The 25,510-nt window shown below is 40.7% G+C and overlaps 1 protein-coding gene and 1 long non-coding RNA gene across 7 annotated transcripts in view; both read left to right on the top strand.

Annotated features, from left to right (window-relative positions):
* septin9b (septin 9b) overlaps window positions 1-14,102 on the top strand; it is a 100,778-nt gene extending 86,676 nt beyond the window's left edge. For all 6 annotated transcript variants that reach the window (XM_054778889.1, XM_054778890.1, XM_054778888.1 and 3 more), the window contains 5 exons: window positions 7,836-7,953; window positions 8,037-8,132; window positions 8,243-8,339; window positions 10,674-10,725; window positions 12,631-14,102. In XM_054778889.1, coding sequence (XP_054634864.1) covers window positions 7,836-7,953; window positions 8,037-8,132; window positions 8,243-8,339; window positions 10,674-10,725; window positions 12,631-12,847 — 580 coding nt within the window. In that variant the 3' untranslated portion in view covers window positions 12,848-14,102. The remainder of the gene's footprint in view (window positions 1-7,835; window positions 7,954-8,036; window positions 8,133-8,242; window positions 8,340-10,673; window positions 10,726-12,630) is intronic.
* Window positions 14,103-15,030: 928 nt separating this feature from the next.
* The window catches only part of LOC129183341 (uncharacterized), a 124,280-nt gene continuing 113,800 nt past the window's right edge, over window positions 15,031-25,510 (top strand). The window contains exon 1 of the long non-coding RNA XR_008570786.1: window positions 15,031-15,187. This is a non-coding gene — a long non-coding RNA (uncharacterized LOC129183341). The remainder of the gene's footprint in view (window positions 15,188-25,510) is intronic.

The following is a 25,510-nucleotide window of genomic DNA, read 5'->3' as shown; positions in this document are numbered from 1 at the left end:
GCGATGTTGGCAGTGTTACAGCCCGTCAGAGTTGTAGGCAGGAAAACTATAGGTTGCATTTTTGTTAGCATTAAGGTGTTTTGGACGTGTTACGTGTGGGTGTGGGTGTGGGTGTGGGTGTGTCTGTGTGTTTATAAGCCCAGTTTATACAGTAACACAGGATTTATATAATATACTATACAGCCATTCCTTGTTTACCTCGTGACCGTTAAGTACAATTTCTTATTTATTAAATTGAATATTAATGTAGCTAAACGTAGAAAACCTGTTTACGACCTTCTAAATACGTTTTTTTTTACATTATTAGAGCCTGCTAGACATGAAATAACAACCCTATAATCACCTTTACATTCATGCTATCCAATATAGTAGACATAATAAGGAAAAATAATACATATAAGGCATAAATAAGACATAATATAGACACACACACACACGTTGGTATATCTGCTTATTACAAGCGACTTGTGTTAGGCTTGTTTTCAGAGAGCTATTTGCTTGTTTCTCTCACACATACCCCTAGCCTACGGTTTGGATACGCTTACTACCGGGGATGTCACAAGACACTGATTTCACGGGGCGAGACAATACACGAGATTGGGTCTACGAAAATGAGATGAGATTTTTATAACTTTTAAGAGAAGCAGAATAAAAAAATATAAAAATCTATATGACGAGTGAACCCTCTTCTCGCCTGTTTGGAGGTGGGAGACGAGGAAAACAGACGCACATGCACATGGCAATATATTGAGGCTGGCAAAATGATCAGGTTCATTTTCATTTATTGTGTGATTAATTAATGAATTATTGTCCCAGGCTTACTTACTACACGTTTTATAGTAATAATACTTATGTACTTGTACATACAATTACAATTTCACACACAGGTCTTAACACAGAACCAGTAACCTGTGAAAATACTGCAACTATTTCAATGATGATGATGATGATGCTACGTTCGATACGCATACCCGACCCAGGCTTTTGTCTTTGAATGCGTGCGTACAGTATGTCTTCTGAATGGCTTATATTTGGGTTTTAGTTCATTTCGCAATTTTTATGCTTGAACACACTTAATTTAGACCCAACACATGCACAATTTTCATATTTTTGACTAATAATAGGCCATAGTCAATCGCGAAACAGCGAGGAACCGTGATTGGATTTTTTTAGTAAATCTATTTGGGAAAAACTGTGAAAGACTGAATCTGTGAAAGTTAAAGCGAGGAACAACTGTATTCTTAACTGCGTAGTCCGTTTCATACCCCGGGTTATATTCTGGGCTACTTTTGTATACTGCATATATCAGAGTATACTATGCTAGTCCAGTTAATGCCTCAGCCCTTTCTACACTTTTATGACTCAACAAAATTTCAGCTAACTTCTCCATGTTTTTCAGAAGGACCCTATTGATTTTAGAGGGCATTTGACCGAAGCAAAAGGAGGTCACAGGTCCAAGCTGTAACTCTGTGATCACTTTACTAGTAATATAGTAATCCCTCATTTATCGCAGTTACTTGGCAATAAGTTAATTTCTGCAAAGTAGGGCTCGATATCAATGAACTGAATAGTTTTGTAGTCAGAGCATAGAAAACCTGTCTATGACTTTCCAAATACTGTTAATACCATTATTATTATTTTTTTTTTTACCATTATTAGAGCCCTTTAGACATGAAATAGCGCCCCTATAGTCACCTATACACTCATATTACCCAATGTAGTACATATAGTCAGAGAAAATAGGCTATTTAAGACATAAATAAGTGTGTTTCAATGAATGTTTTCTGGACTTGTGGACCGGAAATGAGGCCGGGGATTCAGAGTCGTGTTTTAGCTGGAGTACAGCCACACTAGTAGCCTGTGTCATTATGATGATGATAATGATGATGATGATGACTATTGTTATTATGTTATTATTGTGCCTGTTGTGAGATAAATAATGATAAAATACTAAAAGCCTGTAGCTGAGATCAAGTCTGGTGCGTGTTACTAGCGACACCTAGTGGCCAGTGTACAGTACAGTTCATAAACGTCTTGTATTGCCTTAAACTGTATTTGTATTTTAGTTCATTTAGAACAGTTTTAGGCTTGAAATTGCTTAATGTAGACCAAGAATATGTAACATTTCCTTAAATATGCATTTTGTGGAGTAATAATACGAAACGGCGATCATTCATTAATTAATCCATTTAATAAATAAATTTTTTACCTCGATGTTTGAACTGCGATGGAGCGAGGGACAACTGTAAACAGATGCATATATTTGGATCATCAGTAAATAATATTATAACTACAATTTCGGTAGCATTGTTCGTAAAATAATTGAACATGATCACACACAAACAAGGAGCTTTTATGCAGGCTACAGTTTAATTTTTAATTTAATTTGTCATCCTGATCTAATGTTACTTGCGTGTCAGTGATGTGCCTTCAGGTCTCTCCAGAGGTTTCGGATAGATTAACAGTCGTCACTGAAGCAGTGCGCAGTTGTACAACAACAACCATGACTGATCGTAGCCAAGACAGCCATGCTGTTTTTCCTTTGGTCATTCTCAAGAGTTTTATTGTCATGTGCATGGTAAAACAGCAGTTATACCATGCAATGAAAATCTTATTCTGTTCATACTCCCAAGAAAAGAAAGGAAACACGAGAAAGAATAAGAACATAGAAACATAAACATATATACCAATAAATTAAGCAACAACAACAGAAGAGACATTAATACAAGCAAATAATACAAATAAATAAATAAATAAATAAATAAATAAATAAATAAAGTGCTATGAGTGTGTGCGTGTGTTGCGTGCGGCGTGTGCGAGTGCTTCGTTGAGAAGCCTGATGGCCTGTGGGTAAAAGCTGTTTGCCAGCCTTGTGGTCCTGGACTTCAAACTCCTGTAGCGTCTGCCTGACGGTAGGAGTGTGAATAATGAGTGTTGTGGATGTGTGCTGTCCTTGATGAGGTTGTGTGTTCTTCGTAGGACTCTAGATTTATAAATGTCTTGCAGTGAGGGGAGGGCTGCCCCAACAATGTTCTGTGAGGTCTTGATCACCCGCTGGAGTGCCTTCCTATCACGTGTTGTACAGTTACCGTACCAAACAGTGATGGAGGCGGTAAGGACACTTTCGATAGTGCATCTGTAGAAGCAACTCAGGATTGTGGTGGACATGCCAAATTTCCTCAGTCTTCTCAGGAAGTACAGTCTCCTTTGGGACTTCTTCAGAATTTGTTGGGTGTTGTGAGACCAGGTGAGGTCCTCGCTGATGTGTGTGCCAAGGAACTTGAAGGTTTTCACCCTCTCCACCTCAGTCTCATCAATAAACAGGGGTCTATGCGGCTCCTTTTCCCTTGTTCTTGGGTCAATGATCATCTCTTTAGTCTTATCTGTATTGAGAAGGAGATTGTTATCATGACACCAAGCTATGAGGTCCGCCACCTCTCTTCTGTATGATGTTTCAACACCACCAGTGATCAGTCCGATGACTGTAGTGTCATCCGCAAATTTAATGATGCTGGTGTTGTTCTGGGAGGCCACGCAATCGTAGGTGAAGAGCGTGTAGAGGAGCGGACTCAGCACACACCCCTGTGGGGTCCCAGTGCTCACAATTCTTGAGCTGGATGTGCGATTGTGGACTCTGACTGACTGGGGTCTGCCTGTGAGAAAGTTAAACACCCAGTTACAGAGGGAGGGAGACAGGCCAAGTGTGAGGAGCTTATTTGTGAGTTTGTGGGGGCAGACTGTATTAAAAGCAGAGCTATAGTCTATAAATAGCATTCTGACGTATGTGTCCTGGCCCTGTAGGTGAGAAAGGGCTGTGTGGATGGCAGTGTTGACTGCATCATCCGTGGACCGGTTCTGGCGATATGCAAACTGTAGAGGGTCCACAGTTGCCGCCGGGATGCTGTTTTTGATGTGGGTCATGACTAATCTTTCAAAGCACTTCATAACAATAGGAGTGAGTGCTATAGGGCGATAGTCATTCAAGCAGGTCACGTTGCTCTTCTTGGGTACGGGCACTATGGTGGTGGACTTAAAGCAGGTCGGTACAGATGCTTGTGCAAGCGACAGGTTAAATATGTCGGCAAGCACATCAGCTAGCTCTGATGAGCAAACCCGAAGTGCACGTCCTGAGATGTTGTCTGGCCCTGCTGCTTTTCGTGGGTTTGTTTTGTTTAGAACCCTGCGCACATCAGCTGATGTCACCATGAGAGGTGCGTCCTGTGTGCTCCCCAGGTTCAGCCACCCTCTCTGCTCATCAGGAGTTTGGGTGTCAAAGCGGGCATAGAACTCGTTCAGCTCATCTGGAAGTGTGGTTTGGCTGGACGTGGCTACGCTACTCTGCTGTCGATAGTCTGTTATGTGCTGGAGCCCCGCCCACATGCGCCGAGGGTCTGAGGTGGAATAGTAGCCCTCCAGCTTCTGTCTGTACTGTCTTTTGGCCTCCCGTATGGACCTCCTCAGGTCATATCTGGCCTTTTTGTAGTCATCAGCGGTGCCCATGACAAATGCAGTCGAACGAGCACGTAGCTTAGCCCTTACATCACAGTTCATCCACTGTTTTTGGTTAGGGTATTTTCTGTAATACTTGGTGATGCTAACAGTCTCTATACATGTGCTAATGTAGCCAGTAACAGCAGAAGCATATTCATCCAAATCAACAGTACAATCTTCCCTCCCCGCTGCAGTTTTAAACACATCCCAGTTTGTGCAGCCAAAGCAGTCCTGAAGTACTTGATCAGTTTCTTCATTCCACACTTTAACTGCTGTACGTACAGGGGGAGCTTTTTTAAGAAGTTGTCTGTATGTTGGATAAAGGAATATAGAGATGTGGTCAGCCTTACCAAAGTGGGGTCTTGGAACAGCCTTCAAAGCACCTTTCATGTTGCAGTAGACTTGGTCCAGGATGTTATTTTCCCTTGTGGGAAAGCTCACATGCTGGTAATATTTGGGGAGGACAGTCCTGAGGTTACAGTGGTTGAAATCGCCAGATATAATAAATACAGCGTCTGGGTGTTTGGTCTCGTGTTTATCAATGATGTCATGCAGGAGGCCTAGTGCATTAGCAGTGTTAGCTCGTGGTGGGATGTAAACAGCAGTTAAATACACAGCGCTAAACTCACGAGGCAAATAAAAAGGTCTGCATTTCACCATCAGCAGCTCAATGTCCTGCGAGCAGTGCTTTTCCATCGTCTGTACGTCTGTGCACCACCGTTTGTTTACGTAAACACAGACACCGCCACCTCTGTGTTTACCAGACGCTAAAGTCCGATCTCCCCGGTAAGCAGCAAATGATTCCAACTGGATCGCCGAGTCTGGTATATCCTCCGTCAGCCAGGTTTCTGTGAAGGTGAGGACACAGCATTCCCTGATCTCACGTTGAGCTGTAATCCTTGCTCGTAGTTCGTCCATCTTGTTTTCAAGAGAGCGGACGTTGGCTAGCAGCAGGCTTGGTAGCGGTGGCCTCGTCGCTCTAGCTTTTAGCCTAGCATGCAGGCCGGCTCGCTTGCCTCGTTTACGCCTCGGATGCTTTGCTCGCCGGGTATTCAGCTCACCAGGCCCGCAGGCTGCTGCGTTCTCTCGGCGCAGAAGAAAGGCAAAGTCTGAGAGACTAAATGAAAGTTCGTGGTGAACCCTGCCGATGTTCAAAAGTGTCTCTCTGTTGTAATGTACTGCGTGAGTGTGTTGAATGTCCAAAATGAACAATAAAATAGCAAAAAATAGAAAAACATGGGAGAGTGTCACAGAGACGTCTGCCACGGAGGGCGCCATCTTTGAAGTGTATTCTGGTTATTATCTCACCATGAAGACCTCATCTTGTGTAATTTAGAGTCTATAGTTACTTGCATTGTGGCCGGTGACTTGAAATTTTATTTTCACCTCAGTTTTATCTTGCAGGGAAGTATTTGTTTCTTCTATAGCCACATACGTACATACTGTACAGGTATAAGAGAAGAGTTTGTGAACAACATATGGCATACAGCTGCTGATACAAGTGCATTGTCTTTATAACGTGCTCACATGCAAGGGTACATGAAATATACATGTACACATGCATATCTCACATGGCATCTTTTTGAAAGCCAATAATCGCTTTTAACGCTTTTCAGTAGCAGTGGCAGGCGGTGCATTTGGTTCCTGGGCCTTCAGTGGGGACTTTGCCAGCCTATCGTTGGAAAAAAATAAAATAAAAGACAACATACATTGCCATCGTATTGCCATTCACTCTGACTGGGATTACTAAAGCAAGACACCCACTTAACTTAACCCTTCAACTATGTCGTTGCTGACACGCCTGACTTTCATTTCTGCGAGTAACTTCAAGCATTAGTAACTTGTGCCACTGATCTGGTGCTCAGCCCAAAGGCTCAGTGATAAGGGTTAGACAAGTTTGTAGGATCCTAAAAGGTTCTGCTGACTTCTGGCATAATCTTAACTGCGCATTGCATTGCATTGCAATGGCTAATATTAACATTTTTAACATGTCTACCGTCTTTTTGTGTCATCCCCAGCTAAAAAATATAATACTAAGGATGTCCGATGTCTCGATATTGGCATAAAATGTAATATTGTTTGATATTTAAATTTGTAAAAAAAATGATAATAAAATAAGATTGCTGTATATATAAGCCTATGGGCTCCCGTACTTGCCGTCATGGAGCTATCCAGTGGCGCCAATTTGTGGAAATACTGTGTCACGTCCTGTGTTATTCCTTGCAGTCGGAACTGGGCCTTACATGTTGAAACTAAGGGCGTGGTTGTGCCTCAGCTAGCACCGACATTAGCTAACTCATTAGCTTGTAGCAGCGCTGGCACGGTCTTGGTGTCTCTGTTGTCAGTCAACATTTTTACTCACGTCAAGGGTCACCAAATGTGGCAGCAACAATTCTTTAGGAATAGCTAAGTGGCTACAACAACCTCATGACCAGGAAACGGAAGTATGCTTGGTAGGTAGGTAGGTAGGTAGGTAGAGAGGTCGAGAGGTAGATTGATAGCTAGATAGATAGATAGATAGATATTTTACTAATCTCCAAGAGAAATGTCTAAAACAGTATTGTGGGTCACCACAATGTGTTAACTCCATGACCGGATCGGAAATTGAGAGTTGGACAATATCGGCATATCAGTTATCGGCAAAAAAGACAATATTGGAAATCCCTAAATAATACAATACAAAAAAGACTTTAACCTAAATGTTGGCATTACATTAAATCAGGTGTGTTCAAAGTCGGCCCGGTCCTGCAGCTCTTTTTTTTTTTGCCAGCGGCATATTCTAAACGCAAAATTAAACACAACCTCACATCAGAATAATTACAAAGCACTTGCACTGTCAGCTATAACACAAAGCTGAGATAAGTGTATTGAAGTGCATAGAACATTTTGACCTGCATTTCATTCTGCATGCAATTTAAATAAGCAAAAACTGAAGAATATCAAATAAAGGTGCCCTTGCATACTTCATTTTTTTCTGTTTGCAGCTCTCAGTGGAAAAAGTTTGGACACCCCTGTTTTATAATCTTCTAGGGTTGCGTTTTCATGAGAAAAACATTGGTTAAAAAAAAAAAGTAGTGTAATGAATAAAGCAACTTTGTACTGTATAAGGGTGAATGCAATGGAATAGAACTCGACTGCCATCTAGTGGTTGCCTTTGGCCACTGCAGTAATCTTGCAAGATCGACTTTTATTGGGTGCTATTTGACATGAGTTGCAGATTCTAGGTTTTTGATATATGATATGACATGTTGACTTATTTGGTCAACATGTTATATGATATATCATATATGCTTTTTAAATGATGCAGGCACACGATTGTATGAACTTATTTGGTCTCCCTGCAGTCTGAGGCCCCTGGATGTGGAGTTCATGAAGCGTCTCAGTAAGGTGGTGAACATTGTGCCGGTCATCGCGAAGGCTGACACACTCACCCTGGAGGAGAGGGACTTCTTCAAGCAGACGGTGAGTGGAGTATCTAGAAAGCATTTCTGTATTTGTGAGCCTGTTCGTCCTCTTACGCTTTTGTAATTATGCGTTGTACGCAGATTAGGGAAGAGCTGCGGGCCAACGACATTGACGTCTATCCTCAAAAAGAGTTTGATGAGGACACTGAGGATAGAATGATTAATGATAAAATCAGGGTAAGTCACTCTTGAATCTTTAAAGTTATATTCTATGTCACAAAAATTTAAACATGTTGAAGCGTAACTGTGTGTGTGTGTGTGTGTTTGTGTGTGTGTGTTATCCACAGGAGATGATCCCTTTTGCTGTGGTGGGTAGTGATCAAGAGTACCAGGAGAACGGGAAGAGGATTCTGGGCAGGAGAACAAAATGGGGCACCATAGAGGGTACTACACATAAGGCTTACATGACAAACAATGCACAATAACAACAATATACTTGAGCGTGGTCTCACGGCCATGCCGCAAGTGCAAACTTGAATACACTGCTCGGGCCATGCACATGATATTTCCGCCTCCAACTGCACTTGCCTTATTGTTAGGAAGCATGGACACACAAATAAAAACTATTAAAATGAGATTTGTTGACCAATCAACAGTGTCTCGCTCCACCCTGACACAAGTATTGGTACTAATAAAGGCTTCCTTTCAAAAACATACCTCCTTCAAATAAACACCCCCAAACACTATGTACGGATTAAAAAAATGATTTATGAATTTCAATTTGATTATTATTATTGTGTTATTATTTGATCATTCATTCTCTCACTAGATCCAATGATTTATCCAACTAGCTCAGTGATTCTCAAACTTTTTGCCGCAAGTACCACCTAAAAAATATTCAGTTTGGCAAGAACCACCATTTTTGCTACAGCCGCTTGCCATCACACTGTAGCTTCAAACATGTACTAGCAAGTAATTACTTGTGGCAGATGAGGAGAACTAAACATTCATATTTCAGCAATTTTTTTATTTGAATTAAATTTCAAAAAAGATTTGGTGAATAAATGTGTATTTGTGCTATTATTTAATAAATATTTAATGTTTGTAGCTGTGAGGTAATTCATTTTTTATTTTTAGAAATCTGGTGTTCCTGCGTACCACTAGATGGAGCCTGCGTACCACCTGTGGTACTTGTACCACATTTTGAGAACAGAGCGCAGTGGTTCTTAAACGGTCTCAACCTGGAACCCACATTTTCTAATGGTCATTAACCGACCTGCTTTTATTTAAGTCAAACCAAGCAAATGTATTTGTTTGTTTTTTTATTGCTTATGCCATCTTTCTAAATTATTAATAATTAATACACATCATTATATGGCCAAAGTACATTTTAGATAAATGTATTAAGGCATTTTATTAAGGAAATGAGGAAGAACATAACTTCATGTGCACAAATAATGCATACATTAAAAATGAATACCAAAATCGCAATCAATAAGACCACAAAATCAGATGTTTCACGGTGCAATGAGTATATACCAGGATGACTAAAATATTGCTTAATTTTACTTCAAAATAAAAAAAAGCTCACCCCAACCAGACTGGAACCTTGACCCACTTTTGGGTCCCCACTGACCAGTTGGGAATCACTGGTCTCTTCCATGTGATGTTATGTCAAGTTGCAGACAACAAGAATAACGTCTGTCTCGCTCATCGAGATACACGTTTCAAGATACCAGCGTTTGTGTACATAAATATCACGGAGGCTTTTAGGGATTTGACAGACAGGAGGAAGAGCTTTCCCACACTCTGTTGGGATCATAGGCACACATACAACACAATGTAACATGCTGTGCTGCAAGGGCGGCACCATTCTGTAAACAACGTGAATCCAAGGTTTTCTGGCATAGAATTGAAATCGAGATTTGACGGGACATTTTTTTCCCCCACATGCACGCACACCATGTTCGGGGCCACGCGCTTTACGTTTGAAAGAAATCACATCGTTTGTTTATTGAGGTATGACGACATCTGATGGTGGTTGGAACACTTTGTGTGTTCGGCGCTAAGAATGGAACTTTGCCCCAAACGTCACCCTGTTTCCTGGAATAACGACCCAACTCTAGCAGTGCAGTCAAGAGGAGGGGATATTTTAAAGGAGGATGCATCATTAAGTCAAAGTTACTATACAATTAGCACGAAAACGTGTAAGCATGACTTTGGATATGACTGGAGCCCCACAAGGGACAGCACAAGTTACAGTGTGTTCTCTCATCAGCAGTTCCACCCCCACCAGCAGATGCTCTCCTGCTCTCAAAAGGAATTTAATTTACTGCCTCTGGATTTCAAAGCTTTACATAAATAGCACCCTCCTTTTTTGTCATTTGCACTCTTGACATAATCTGTAATTCAAACACGTGTTTGCCCCACTGGAGGCACCAGCCGCTTGTCACAGCCGCTTTGTGAGCGCGACTCACTTAAAAATCCTGCAGTCAAAGCTGAGACGCATTCAAATGACTATAAAGTGGATGGCTTGTCTTATCTGGCTTCATGAAAATTGCTGTTGCAGTCACGTGAGAGGCTGTCCTTCAATAGATTGTGAGCAATACTGACACCCTGTGGCGTAGAGAGGATTAGCATCTATCATGGATTTATGAGCTCATATTAGCTTTCTCATTATAACATCATTTGCCTGTGCATGTTGACTTCCATTTGTATGCTTCAGAAAAGTTTTTCCCTGTGATTAAATAATCAACATGTCTCTCCTCTATTTTGCAGTGGAGAACATTGCACACTGCGAGTTTGCTTACCTACGAGACCTTCTTATCAGGTTAGATACACACACTACATACACATACATGCAAGATGTTATTATATGAACAACAATGCTTTGGGCTGGTCATTATTTCAAAGATTATTTCCTTCTTCTAGCATATGATTGTAGGACTCCTGTAGGATTCACCATTATTGTTCCTGCTATGCGTCCATGGGTAGCTAGATAAATAAATGGGTTCAGTTTGTATATCATTTTTAAAAATTGTATATGTTTTTATTTTTATTTTATTGAACATCCATCCATCTTCCTCCGCTTATTCGAGATCGGGTCGCGGAGGCAGCAGCCTAAGCGGGGAAGCCCAGACTTCCCCCTCCCCAGCTACTTTGTCCAGCTCCTCCCGGCAGATCCCAAAGCGTTCCCAGGCCAGTTGAGAGACATAGTCTGTCCAACGTGTCCTGGGTCTTCCCCGAGGCCTCCTACTGGTCAGATGTGCTGTGTACACCTCCCAATGGAGGCCTCCTGACCAGATGCCCAAGCCACCTCATCTCTCAGCACCTCTCAGTGCGAAGGAGCAGCGGTTCTACTCCGAGTTTCTCCCGGATGACAGTGCTTCTCACCTTATCTCTAAGGGAGAGCCCAGCCAGCCTACTGAGAAAACTCATTTAGGCCGCTTGTACTCACGATCTTGTCCTTTTGGTCACTACCCAAAGCTCATGACCTTTTATTGATCAATATTTTGATTTTTTGATTTTATTTGGGCCACGCTGTGGTTGAGTGGTCAGGAGATCAGGAAGATGTGGGTTCGAATCTCCGCATGGGCATTTCTTTGTGGAGTTTGCATGTTCCCCCCGTTCTCCCTGTCCGGGTACTCCGGTTTCCTCCCGCATTCCAAAAACATGCATGTTAGGTTAATTGGAGACTCTAAATTGTCCGGGGTGTACCTCGCCTCTCGTCCAAAGTCGGCTGGGATAGGCTCCAGCATACCCCGGTGACCCTCATGAGCATAAGCGGCATAGAAAATGGACGGATGGATTTTATTTGGGTACTCCATATATATATATATATTTTTTTTATAAAAGTAGTTATGTCAAATTACAAGAATAACATGACATTAGAAGAAAAAAACAGACAACCAGCAATTTTGCAATTAAAAATATATAGAGAGTAAGTGGAATTTTTAAAATAGTACAGCTTCTTTCTATTAAATAAATTCAGACTTTTCCCTCATAGTATGATTTTCTTTTCTTGTATCTATTCTGGTAAAACCTTTTTTGCCATGTAATAAATAATAATTTAAGAGGTCATTTTGCAGCTGGTATGTATTGAGGCATCACAGTAAATACATTGGTTACATTCAATTCAGATTAGAATTAAAAATGTCAATCATAAATACTATTTTACTGTAATGTAAAACTATATTCATTTTTAGTACATTTTGTTATATTTTTTCCTTTTAAAGTTACAGTATTTTCACTTATTACAACTTTTTTTGCAGCATATTATGATTTTTTTTCCTTATAATTAACAGTTAATAGGCCAATTTGCAGCTGCAATGTTTCGAGGGATTACAGTAAATACTGTAAATCCATAGTTTAAATACACTAAATTCACATAATGTTTCACATTTCAAGTCATGAATGAGCCTTTTTATTATGAATTTTACTACCTTTTATATTTACTTCATTTTGGGTACATTTAAAAAAAAATTGAAAATTAAAAGAACACATTTTTACCATACATAAATAAATAAAACAACCATATATACGGTATATATTAAAATATTAATAAAAAATGTTTTGTAAAGTTCCAACCTTTTTTCTAAATATTAAAATATTTTAGCGCCTTTTGAAGACATTGGAATATTTATAGACTATAATCATTATTATTGGAGTGATGTTATTATTTATTGATGTTTTTGTTTGACTTTTAATGTGACTGTGAGTGCCTCCTATCTTTCAGGACACACATGCAGAACATCAAGGATATAACAAGCAGCATCCACTACGAGACATACCGCGTGCGCCGCCTCAATGAGTCCAATATTCATTTCACCTCTCACCCGCCCGAGCGTCCTGCTGCTCAGCCAAAGGCCAACGGTCAGCCTGAACAGGTGGCTGTCCCTGTGCATGCCAACGGCGTGGCTGTTCAGCATGAAGTTCTCACCCATGAGATGTAGAGTCCAGCTGCACAACAGGCACGCACACATCTATTTTGTTTACATGATCAGCTCCATGTCCATACAGTCTCTCTCACACACACTCACACTCACGTCTCAATGGGACTTTTTCAGTCACTTTTTTTACGCAACTCTGATTCCAATCCAGATTGTCTTTATAATCTCCATCCAGGATAGTGTCAAGAAGCACACACGGCATTTAATCATCATCATGGCAGCATTTTTTTTAACAATAGATTAGCTCTGACTTGTGCCACTGGCCTGGTTTGTGTTGTTGCATACTGTAGTTCTGTTTCGGATATTTAGATTAGCAGATGAGCTTTAACGCATTTAGGAGGAAGACAATGTTGACGCCTCCACATTGCAATTGAGAAAAGAGAGACAAAAAGCGTGGAGCAGCTAATGGAAAAGTTTTGTCATCCCCCCCCCACTGTGAGGCTTTTAAATCCCTTCTAGTCTCTTTCTATATAACACCGTACGCCAGTCACCTTGTATTTTACAGTGCTCATTTACCCGTGTATTTTTATTCATGTTGTGGAGAAATCTGTGCCCCCTGTAATCCATTTCTTTTGCCTGTACATCGATATTAAAAGTTATTTTTTTGTATTATAAAAAATATTTGTGTGTTTGGTTAAGCCATTCTTTCAGCAACTGTTGAATTCAAGAGGTTTTTGGCCAGAAAATAGCAATAAGTTGTTTTGTTGCACCCCATTTGGAAAAAGCTGCACTTTAGGACATTCCTGTTAACACTGCCATGTTTTTGCCCTTCTTGTCCGTCGCTCTCCGGGTTAAATACTCTAGTTTTCCCGTATTTTCTGGAAAATGTCCCTTATTTTCAAATGCAAATGTCGACAGGTATGCTTTAGGACCTGGTAGTGAAGCGCACGTTTATGTTTGTCATGAATCCATCTAATAGTGACATAGAAGTGTGATGTTGACGTTGCGAGCTAGTTTCAGTTGCATGGTTTTGCTGTCACTTAGAAATTGTGTGCAAAGAAACTTCTTAAACGTCCTTTCAATAACCCCAATTTTTTTGTGACACATTTTTTGTATTAAACAGCCTCCAGGGACTTCTTTTGCAACATTTCCATAATCCTCTTGGGTACAGAGTATCACATCACCACAAACGTTTAGTTCAATCCCGTCCAGAGGAAGATAACTTTGTTTATTGTTGTATAGTTCATTGTAATTTGTGACCGTATCATAGATTAAGGTTTTATCTTCCGTATGCTATCTCTAAGAATAAAGATGGATATTTTTATTGTTTAAATGTGCTTGTCTTTACTGCAAAGTGGAATTGTTTCTATTGCATACTGCACTGCTCCCATTTTTGATGAGCTCACACAAAGATGCATTTGTTTTGTACGGTCGGTACACAAAAGCCCGAGCTCTCTCAATTCTTCTTCTGATCTAAATTTGTGTTAGTGAGCATTATTAATTCATCATCCAACCACCTCACCGATGTGGCATATCAAGATGCTGATTAGACCGGATGATTATTGCACAGGCGTTCCTTAGGCTGGCCACAATAAAAGGCCGCTCAGAAGTGTGCAATTTAACTATTTTGTTGAATTTGTAAAAGGGATAATAGCCAAATACGCATGTTTAACCCACTCTTTACAGAGTTTATTCATATTTATTCATTTTATGTTGTGTTTTATGCTAAACTTTATACAAAAACTGTCTGTTTTTTTTAAAATCATTTTTGTTGTCCAAATTTAGCTGGATTTTTCCTGTTGACCTTTTTTACAGTTGCCAACCATATATATTTTAAAGTGTAGCTAACTCTAAAGCTATGTCACACATTTGGCATACAGCAGCTAAGAATGGAAGTAAAGGGAGGTCCGCATACAAAACAAATTGAAGGATGCGAGGGCCATTGATACAGTAATGACGAGACAATGCACGATATTGGGTTCACGAGAATATGATATTTTAACATTACTTTTAGGAAAACTGCTGTGACAAAATATAGAAGAGGACAAACAGACTACTACTACTACTAATCATCTATGCTGATGTGTAGTTACGTAAACTAGACTTTAGATTGCAGTACAGTGTCACGGTCACTCTAAAAGAACTACAGTTCCAGTGATGCTTGGAGTGCCGAACCAGGAAGTAGTGAAGAAGTCAGAAGCAGCCTGAAATAGACGCCAGTATCACGTGTTTTGACAGAAGTCACATACAGCGGTCGTGTTTTGAGCTGTGTACGACTTAACATTGGATGAAATTTATGTAAGTTTGACTACGGCTTCTGCTTGGACATTACACCGCCACAGCTGTTGGATGTCGATGAAAATAAGCACCCGACGAGTGAGGCTGGGAACACCAGACTGCAAGGTATATAGTGTGCGTAGAGCACTTAATGTGCGGTTCCAAGCCTGCCTGCACTTCCGTATTACGTGTACTGTCCTTCATAGTAGCGATGCCGTAGTTCACAGCTGAACTGTTGTTGCGAGACAGCTTTTCTCAAAACGAGAAATATCGCCACCTTTTCATCTCCGGACACTCCTGATTATTAGTTTGGAGGCTAATTTGTTTATCAAATATTGACCTACATTGGATTGATTTTAACATTTGTAATGCACATAATGTGAGTTTTATTTTTAGAATATACCGAGGGCCAATAGAAAAACTAGCTGATAATAGCAATATTACAAAATGTTGACATTTGTAAAATCAAGTCAGTGTTCTATCTGATAAAGCATGACTTCAACTTTAATTTGACACCTCATGCATTTCTCTACCCCAAATATAAAGAAATTACAGCAGGTTTTATACTGGAAATAGTGCCTTTGGTTCCCATTGGTTTAACACAGGGTCAAGACAAAAGCTGTGATCGACCCACGGACCTTGGCAAGTACAACCGTACTGCAAAATATATCATAACCTAAGTTGTGAAAACTAGTTTTCAAAGTCAACAGAGTATCCATTTACATCTTTTGGATAATCAAAAAGTCCAGGGAAGAAGGTCAAGTGTCATATTTTTCATGTATATGCCTCACACTGCAGTGCAGCAGCACGCGGTGTATTCCTTTTCACCCCGCACTAACCACGATGCAAACGCGACATGTAGTATTTTCGGGCAAAAAAAAACATATTACGCACAATTCAATTTTAACGAAATGTAATCTTCAGATAGATATTAAAGTAAACTAATATCCCACACACCTTTTATCTTGTCCTATAGCTCTGGTCCATGAGTTTGAAAGCCTTGAAGTTGTACTTAATTTTCCAAGCACTAATTTGACTTGTTGTGTTCCAAATCTCAATATAAATCCGATACGAAATTGATTCTGATAAGAGATAAGTTGTATGACATCCCCATCAGCATTGTAGTCCATTAACAGCGACTTAACCCCCACTTGGTCTCCTAAGTCCCGTTCTGGTCAGATTTCCGTGATGAAGAACGTAGTTCCGCTTAGTTGCTGGGGACAATTAAGTAAAGACTTTGGCTTCTCAAAACAATATCCATTCAAAAGATTAATACATCACAGAAATGCCTTCTCAAAAAAATCAGACCTCACAAAACGCTTGGTGTGATATACTGTATTTGTCTCGCGCCGTATTCCTGCGAACTGTGGCCTGTGTGTTCATGTGTATGTGACGAAGACGCTCGAATCTACTTCCGCGACGGTGCGCCGCGGCCATCTTGTTTACATGTGTGTTCCACAGCGAAAGAAGATGCAAGCGTCTTCATCACATACACAAGAATGGGCCGGCGACAGTGCGCAGGAATACGGCGGGAGACCAATATATCGGCAAGCATTTTGTGAGGTTTAATTTTTTTTTTGAGAAGGCATTTTTGTGATGCAAATGTATTGATCTTTTGAACGCTGTTTTGAGAAGCCAAACTCTTTACTTCATTGTCCCCAGCGACTAAGCGGAAGTACGTTTTTCATTGCAGAAATCTGACCAGAACTGGACTTAGGAAACCAAGTTGCTGTTATTGGACTACAATGCTGATGGGGATGTCATACAACTTCATGTCAAAAAATCCCAACTATCCTTTTAACATTGTGTCTTTTGAGTTAGCGACCAGGCTTCCACCACCTGGTGGATTTGAGGTGTAACTACAGTTACTTGAGGCGTTACTAGTTTTTAAATAGCAAACAATATAAGAGTGAATCATCAATGCCTCTGCTAGTTGCACTCCATTTTCACACAATTGTTAAAATGATATTTTGCTCAGTAAAATCACCATTCATGGATGATTCTCGCTCTTAAAAGGCCTGCACTTTCATCAGCATCACATTTAATATCCATTTTGACGTCCAAGGTGGTTTAAAGGTTACAGGTAGTTACCCCTTGTTGAGTAGCTTGGAAGATAGTTTGTGAATTTTAGATGGCGTGCATCCACAACATGTGCTGGCATGCTGCGAACCACCGGGAGGTCTGCATTCATTAGCCTTGAGTACTTTTAAGCCAGATAAAAGTGACAGGCTTTTAAATTCGTCAGCATGTGGAAATGTGTTTATCACTCTCAGACGACGTGTGCGCGGTGTCCCTGCGGGAGTCTCGCTTGTCTCCGAGGAAGGTGGTGACGTGGCGGCTGGATTTACTGCGTCACTGCTGGTTGGTTACTTTCTCTTTGAGCAGGGATGCTGGTGTTGCAAATGGGTAAGTTGTCTGATGAATGCTCAGGAAAAAAGGGTGGCTCGCCTCCTATCTCGACTAAAAAAAAAAAAAAAAGAAGCAAAATAAAATAAAGAACTCCTTGCCAAATCTAACATCAGGTACATTATGAGTCTCAGCTGGATACTATTCATTAATATTTCACGTTCAAACAAAGATTCTCCTTTCTTAATATTACATGTCTTGGTTGTTGGAAAAGAAAAGAACAGAAGCCCTTGGTGGTCATAAACGCCTCCGTGTTACCTTCACTGGCGCCGTCATTACCAGGCAGATTTTGCCTTAACAGACAGCCAATGAACTGCCAGGCCAGCCAGCCAACCAAATGACCTGGTAAATATACACTCAGCCAGATCACAGTCTGGATAGGGAGCCTGTCTGCACCAGCACTCGTCCCAATGTCTGGCTGCCGTTCTGGCCAAATTATGCATATGAACACATGATCATGGCTGGCTCCTGGCATAAACGCTTTAGGCTTTAGTCTTTAGGGGCACAACCATGATCAGAAAGGCTGTGATCACGTTCCAGTCAATTTAGATGCGCACTGTTTATATTTTCATGGCATTTGGAGGGTTCGGTTTGATGAGCAACTTTAAAATCAAATCCTAGTAATAGACTGAAACGAGGCCGAAAAAATGTAGGAGTGGTGCTGAAGGGTGGAAATAGAGAAAATTGGAGATGCAAAAGGATCACGGTAGTATCACGTTTTTGCTAATTAGTTAACCATACATTTGTGAGACAGATGATTTTCCTCTGTCAAGTACAGGCTCAGATCTACTTGCCTCGCTTTTCCACTTCAAGTACAGCAAAAACTAGCTTTGAACACATCTTGCCAGGAAGAGAAGAGTGTGTAAAGTTCAGGTCAGCCTGTCCGGGACCCACACCAACGTCCACAAACAAAATGAGCGTTAAATTGAGCAGTGCTTGGCAACGAGCTAAAAGCCCGAGCTGCCACACCAGCTGGCATTTGTCACACATGCAACAACTGTGAGACAAATGTAATTCAAGAGGAGACTGTGGGCAGCACGAAAAACAGGGCTCTGCAGTAAAACAGAGACAGTGTAGCTGGTAATTCTGCTGTATCTGGTTAAGCTAACATTAGCAAGTGTGTTTTTATTGGCCATTTTTAGCTGGATGCATGGACGCCAACGAAGATCAAATTCCATATTGTTTTGAATTTTTTTATTGTATTATCCATCCATCCATTTTCTACGCCGCTTACCCTTATTGTATTTTTTTTATTATTAAATTAGATGTAATTACTGCAGTTAAATTATTTCTGTGACCAGTCCAGGGTGTACTCTTCGCCCAAAGTCAGCTGGGATAGGCTCCAGCATACCCCCGCGACCATAGTGAGGACCAGCGGCATAGAAAATGGATGATTGAATAATTAATTATTTCTGATGTTATTAAATTTGTTTCTTTTTTTGTTCTTTTTTCCTTTTCAGCAGTTCAACAGCACATATATAAGCTATACTGATACACATTCTCTATTCTATGTTATCCCTATTAGAAAATGGCGGCATTGAAACACAGGAAGTGAATAAACCTTTAGACATGGAAAAGGGGTAGTATTAAATAGGTTCTGCTTTTTCCTACTCCTTTTCGGACATGTCAAGTGTAAAGTTGATGTTCTTGAATGTAACTTGTCTGAAACAAATAAAACCCTCACCATTACCATGTTTTGCCTTCCTGCAGACATCATGTTTAGGTGTACAGTAATCGTGTATGTGGACAGTAAATCAGGTTTCTAATCTTCTTGCCCAGTTTACCCTTCAGCGAAGCCGACTGACTCTCCTGATGGCGTCACTGTTTGCTGTTCTCTGTATGCTAATTCTCTACATTCATCTCATCCTTATCCTAATTTGGACTTTTCTTGTTCCCAGCAACGTTCCCGCCCCTCCAAGTTCATCATCTCCACCCTGTGCCCCTAATCAAACCTCCGTCATCTCCCTTTCCTCCTCCTTCACCTTGCTCCTACCTCCTCCCCGCCGCCCCGACACAGGGTGCTGCCAGCTCCCAGTGTGTGTGTTTATGTGTGTGACCCACCGCCTCTCGTTGCCATTCACATGCAAATGCACCTTGATTAAAACAGGGCTGCATATTTCATTGAAGTGACCGGTTGAGGTGGGTAGCTCTCCAGGGAGGTGGAGGTTGTTTAGTGGGAGTGGGTGTTGATGGAGCGGCTGTTTAGTGCTGCTGAGGGAAGCAAACAGCACAAACAATAGAGCTATCTAGGGACTGTTTTCGGGAGGCTTAATGGTGCTGAATGACAGGCGCATCAGTTAAGCCTCGCACTGATGGAGAGCATGAGTGGATGTGCATTGCCTGTTAACAGCGAGGTGAAATGGACAGTGATGTATAGACGTACATCGGCCTTGCAGGTGCGTTGTCATGCCAGGACACTTCGATGCTGCCCACAGCTGCGATGACAGCACTGCCTCTTGTCACTGAGTGCTGCGTTGAGAAACTGCCATTTGTACTTGGTTATTTTCCCACAAACAACCAAAAGTAGATTTTGTTGGACTGGATTTGGTTTGGAATGAGTTAATTGTAATGGCGAATCCCGATATTTGTAACTCATCTGCTGACCGAGAACACTAAATAACTTATCTGTATGTTCGATGTTCCTTTGTACTCCGCCATGATGACAGTCAAAGGCATTGCATGGTCTTCTGTGGTCTTTGGTACCTGAGTTTTCAGTGGGAACTTAACCGACTTAATCCACGTATCACGTCGCATTAATACAAATTATCAATAATACACAGAATCACAATATTACAAAGTGTGGCATGACAAAGAGGCTTTTTGTGTATTGGGGATACACGTTGCTCTGATCAACCAATTAGAGGAAGGAAAAATATGGATGTTATTGTGGGCTAGCTAGCTGGACCTGTGAGGTGAATCTGAAATCCGATTGGTTAAAGAAAAAGCCTCGTTGCTAATAGAGTTTCAGTGACATGGGCCAGCACTCCTGATTCTGAAGGGCTTGATCAGATTACATTGACATGGCAACACACACCGGACAAAAAAAATGTAACATACACTTACTGGAAGCAGTGCAGCCAAGAGAAGAGCTACGAAATGAAGATAACGGACTCTTGGGAATAAATTTATACAATTTAATGGAGAAATATTAGAATTTAAGTTGTAAATGTAGGTCAGTGCTTCTGATAGTGTTTAGGCCCGCAGAAAAAGCTTTGCTGGCCCTGGCTGCACACCGCTTTTGTTTGTTTGTTTGTTTGTTTGTTTGTTTGTTTTCAATTTGTTTGTTTTCAACATGTCGAAGGACAATAATTAGTCATTTCAGATGCCTCTAAGACAGGGGCAGGCAACACGCGGCTCCTCAGCCACCTTGTTGTGGTTCTATCAGTCATGACAAAAGAAAAAAAAAGCTTATTTATTAATGTAATTATAATCTACATATTATTTTACTTTGGTTTATTTTATGTGTTGGAGTTTAAAAACTTTAACATAAAATTTTTAAAAATTGTTGTTGTATTCTGTTGTTGTAACGGGTAAAATTTAAAAAGACTATTTTTTTTTAATAATTGTTTTTTAATATTGTTTTAATAAAAGACTTTTTTTTTATGTAAGAGGGGGCAAAATGGCTCTTTTGATAATAAAGGTTGCCAACCCCTGCTCTAGTCAACAGAGAGTATCCATGTACTCTGCCCTGACTTTTTAAAATGACCTTTGTTGAGACAAAATGTTTCAAATAAATATGCCACTTTTTCTTACATTGCTTATTGCAGTATTTGTCTTCTTTTGCAGAAACAAGTGTTCATCTGTGAAATGCATCCAGCGGTGTCACAGTAAAAGAAACATAATGTGTACATTACACAACGTTAGTTTGAGTGAAGAGCTGCTGCTAATATTGGGATCCGTGTATTATCGGTGTCAGTAATGATGTGCTGGACAATTTCGCTCAATCGGATATCGGTAAGAAAGCCAATGTCGAGCAAGTTGAGAGAGTAAATGGAGCATGGGGAGAGCAGAAAATGACAAAAAATATGCTCCAGCTAATCAGAGTGGAGGCCCCAGCCGTATTATGTTCTCAGATAGGATGCTCGCTATGTTACACTCCTGCTTCGGAGACATACGTATATTTCCTGAGTGCAGTAATCCCTTGTTTATTGCCGTTAATCGGTCCAAGATTAGTGAATTTGTGCAAAGCAGGAATCCTTATTTAGAAATGAAATATTTTCATGTTTAGAGCATAAAAAAACCTGTTTACGACTTTCTTAATACGGTTTTTAACATTATTAGAGCCCTCTAGACATGAAATAACACCCCTATAGTTGCTTTACACTTGTATTAACCAATATAGTAGCTATAATAAGACAAAATAAGCTGTTAAGTACATACATAAGACTCATGCTTGTGTGTGTTTCTGTAAATGTGTTCCCTAGGGGAGCTGAGTGGAGGGTGGACAGGAAGTGACATCGGGGGTGGAGAATAGAGTTTTAGCTTGCCGTGGGTTACGGACGCAACAGTTGCCTGCGGTAGGGATAATCGTGCCTGTTGTGAGATAATTCAAACCTGCAATAAAAGCCTGTTGTTCTGGCGATCGAGTCTGGTGTGTTTCACAGAACATTACAGTCATATTACTGACACCTAGTGACCAGTGTAGAATACTACATATCATGACGACGTCTTTGAATGCGTCTTCTGAACGCATGTTGCATGTGAGTTCATTTATATTAATGTATATTAATATATTTCTGCATATATTTTTTTATCTGGTTGGTTTAGTTAAATACTGGCGCTGAAATTATTTATGGGTGTGCTGTGGATTTCCGAGTCATGACCTGAAGTTGTGTACAGTACATTGTGCTGTAACAATGTCATCTTTCATCTTTGTGTGCTGGTTTGCAAAAGGTTATCGTCCTGGTTTCATTTATTTTTGACATGTTCTAGGTGTTTGTCCCCCCTGCATAGGTGCACCCTTGTGATGTACAGATAGCTGCACACCGTCTGAGGTTGGGAGGTTGGTCGTATGAAGGATAAGGGGGAGGATCTGCGGGCACTCAGCCAGCTCTGGCGGAATTCAAAGACACAGGGAGGGAATGGGAGGATGGAGCAGCGCTTGCTCTGCATAATCAATCAGAGGCAGCGGAGGAAGAGAGTGAGTAGTTCAGCTTTTCTTGATTGTATTTATGCAGGAATGGAAGTGAGGATGGAGAGACATTAAAAGGGATTGGCTGGTAAGATGTGGGCAGGTGCGGGACTGCTGTAATGGGTCAACCCCCTCCCCGCCACAAAGCCAAGGACATACACCCAAGAGGAACTGATTGAATGCCATGCCAATAAAAAGAGGCAGTTTCATGCACCATTGAGCAAGTTGGCATCCTCACAGTCACTGTGATGAAACCTCCTTGGAGGTCATGATAATGCGAATCACATTTTCTTCCTCTGTAGAAACATTTCAAGTGTACCCTTGGATCTGATTGTTATCCTTCTGCGGCTTCCATTTGATGTTGTGCTCATATGTTGAGACACTGGCATAATCATTTGGATGTTTGTTTGGCCACAAATAAAAAGATTACATTCAGAGCCACGATACGAAGGGAAAATAATGTGATCTGAGGCAGCAATGCGCATGCAGCTCAAAAGATTGTCCTTTCATTTTCTCTTTAGGTAGCGCAGCATGTCCTGGAGCGAGCTAATAGAATGCTTGTCTTGTATCTTCTCAGCCATGAACTTTCCTCTGTCACAGTCGCATTCATTCTGGAAGCCTTGTGCGCCTCGCAGCCAGATGCACTCCATTAGCTGGAGTGAAGGAGTCAGAAGCCTTCATTCATCTCTGCAACTTTGTTTAGTCACGCTGTGAACAAAAAAAAAACACGTTCTCAGTGACAGTTCTCATTATATGCAAAAGAAATCTCACGTCATCTGCTAATTTTCTCACACGATGTCAAAATTGTATACACTTTTTTTTTTCCCAGTCTGTGTTCATCCCGTCAAAGGAGAGCGTCAAATTATAACATATTATTGTAAACATAGCACAAAAAGTAAGTATGTTTGTGTTTGGTTGAATATTTCTTTGTTGTAACAATGTAGCAAATCGTCTTGGCAATAAATTATACTGTGGGAGCGCACTTTTCATCATCAATTCCAAAAGGTCAGGCAAAAACCGAAACATACGAAAACCGAATCAATCTCCTCCATAAGAAATAATATACAGCGGAACCTCGGTTAGCGTACATTTTCCGGTTACCGTACAATATGGCACATCTTGTCGTGTTGTTAATACACTGCGTGAGTCCAACTGTGTTCTTAATTCATTTTTAGTACAAAACATCCTTAGCTTCTAATAAAGAAGCTTTGCTTGCTAACAAAATGGCAACCGTAACTGTAAGTCAGCTACGTCGCCCGTCTATGATGATGTCATCAGCGGTTGACACAAAATACATTTTTCTAGTTTTACATGCATAAAACAATTGTAAATGATGAATGATGGGGATAGGGAACGTTTGAGGCTACTTTTACCTTCATTGAAGACGTGTTCCCAAAGACACGATGTGGCAGAGAGACACCACACAGACACCATTTTCCTGTTTTGTCTTGCATTTAGTCGTGTTTCTCACCTTCTTTATCAAAATGCTGGCACTTGCAACTTTCTTCGGCTCCATTTTGCGTTATTGATGTGAGAAACAACAATTGAATTCAAGAAATAGCTCGTGGTGTCTTGCTGCCACACCGTGTCTTTTTTTGGGGGAACAGTCACGTCAAGAATCACGTCTTCAGTGAAAGAAATCACTTATCGCTTTCATTCATCATTTATATGTATTTATATGCATTTCAGATTGTTTTATGCGTGTAAAACTATGATTGAAAAGCTATAAAACGGAGTTTGCGGTAACATTTTTGGCTTTTTGGTACGGATTCATTTGATTGACATTATTTCTTATGGAAAAAATTGGTTAGGTTAACATCTGGTTAGAGTCGGAGCTACTGGAACAAATTAATGACATGAACAAGATTCCACTATAAGCCCAATGAATCTGTTACAGACACCCAAAAATATGAACACAAAACACATTTTATCACAAATAATTACAGTATTACATGCACAAAACAAAGCTAAATACATGACAAATGAATATTTAACATGCCTTACCTATACTGAAGATGGGACGGATTAATTCTTCCGTTTACAAACTTAACTGAGTGGACAGTTCCAGCTGAGTATATACTCACTTGAACTTTATTGTAAAATTCAGCAACAGGTATGTACGTGACGGTTTTCGGAACTTTTGGAACTGATCAATGACAAATACCAAGATTCAGCTGTAACAGGTAACAGAGCAATGCCCCCTGCTGTTTGTTCACAGCAGTAACAGTGCTGACATTCATGAATACGTTGATCCATAAGCCCCTCGGAGACCTCTCAGCATCAGCGCGCACCTTCTTGCTCATATGTTATCAATTTGTTGTTTTCTCAAGGAAAGTATACGCTAAGCTCACCTTATTTACATTTATATGATCAGATTTTCTACCTTATGGACGTTATGCAAATGTGCCCTTTACTTGCTTCTTAGTCACTATGTGTAGATTTGTTGCAGGCAATGGAAGGGAGGGAAAAAATGAAAAGTAATAACATTGCCCTCTAGGAAAAAGAGAGACCTCGTGAGGTCGGATTTCTGGACTTCATGAATTTTGTAATGATCAATTTTGTTTGCTGTCGCCCCTTCAAGGCGGATCAGAGCTAGGGATATACAACATGAGATTGATGTACACCTGAAAGGTCTATCCATCTTCAAAATCCCTCCCGTGTTGCCTCTGCAGTGTCCCCTTCATTTTGCTGGCTTCTAAATTTCACCATCAGGCTGTTGTGATGATGTGAGGAGAGGCAGGAATCATGCTTAAGTGTGTGTGCAGTGGGGCTGCTCGGATGTGTGTGTGTGTCCAGTGGGTGGCGGGAGGGGAATGGCGTTGGTGCAAATTGCTTTCTGTCAGCATATTGCCAGCGCCAGTCTTTATTCCTTAAGATGGGAAGGCACGTCTCAGGCAATTACAGCCTTCAAT

Source organism: Dunckerocampus dactyliophorus, chromosome 6, assembly GCF_027744805.1.
Source record: "Dunckerocampus dactyliophorus isolate RoL2022-P2 chromosome 6, RoL_Ddac_1.1, whole genome shotgun sequence".
Classification (NCBI taxonomy): Eukaryota; Metazoa; Chordata; class Actinopteri; order Syngnathiformes; family Syngnathidae; genus Dunckerocampus; species Dunckerocampus dactyliophorus.
Note: the sequence above shows the minus strand (reverse complement) of the source record. Positions and strands in the feature narration are given on the sequence as shown.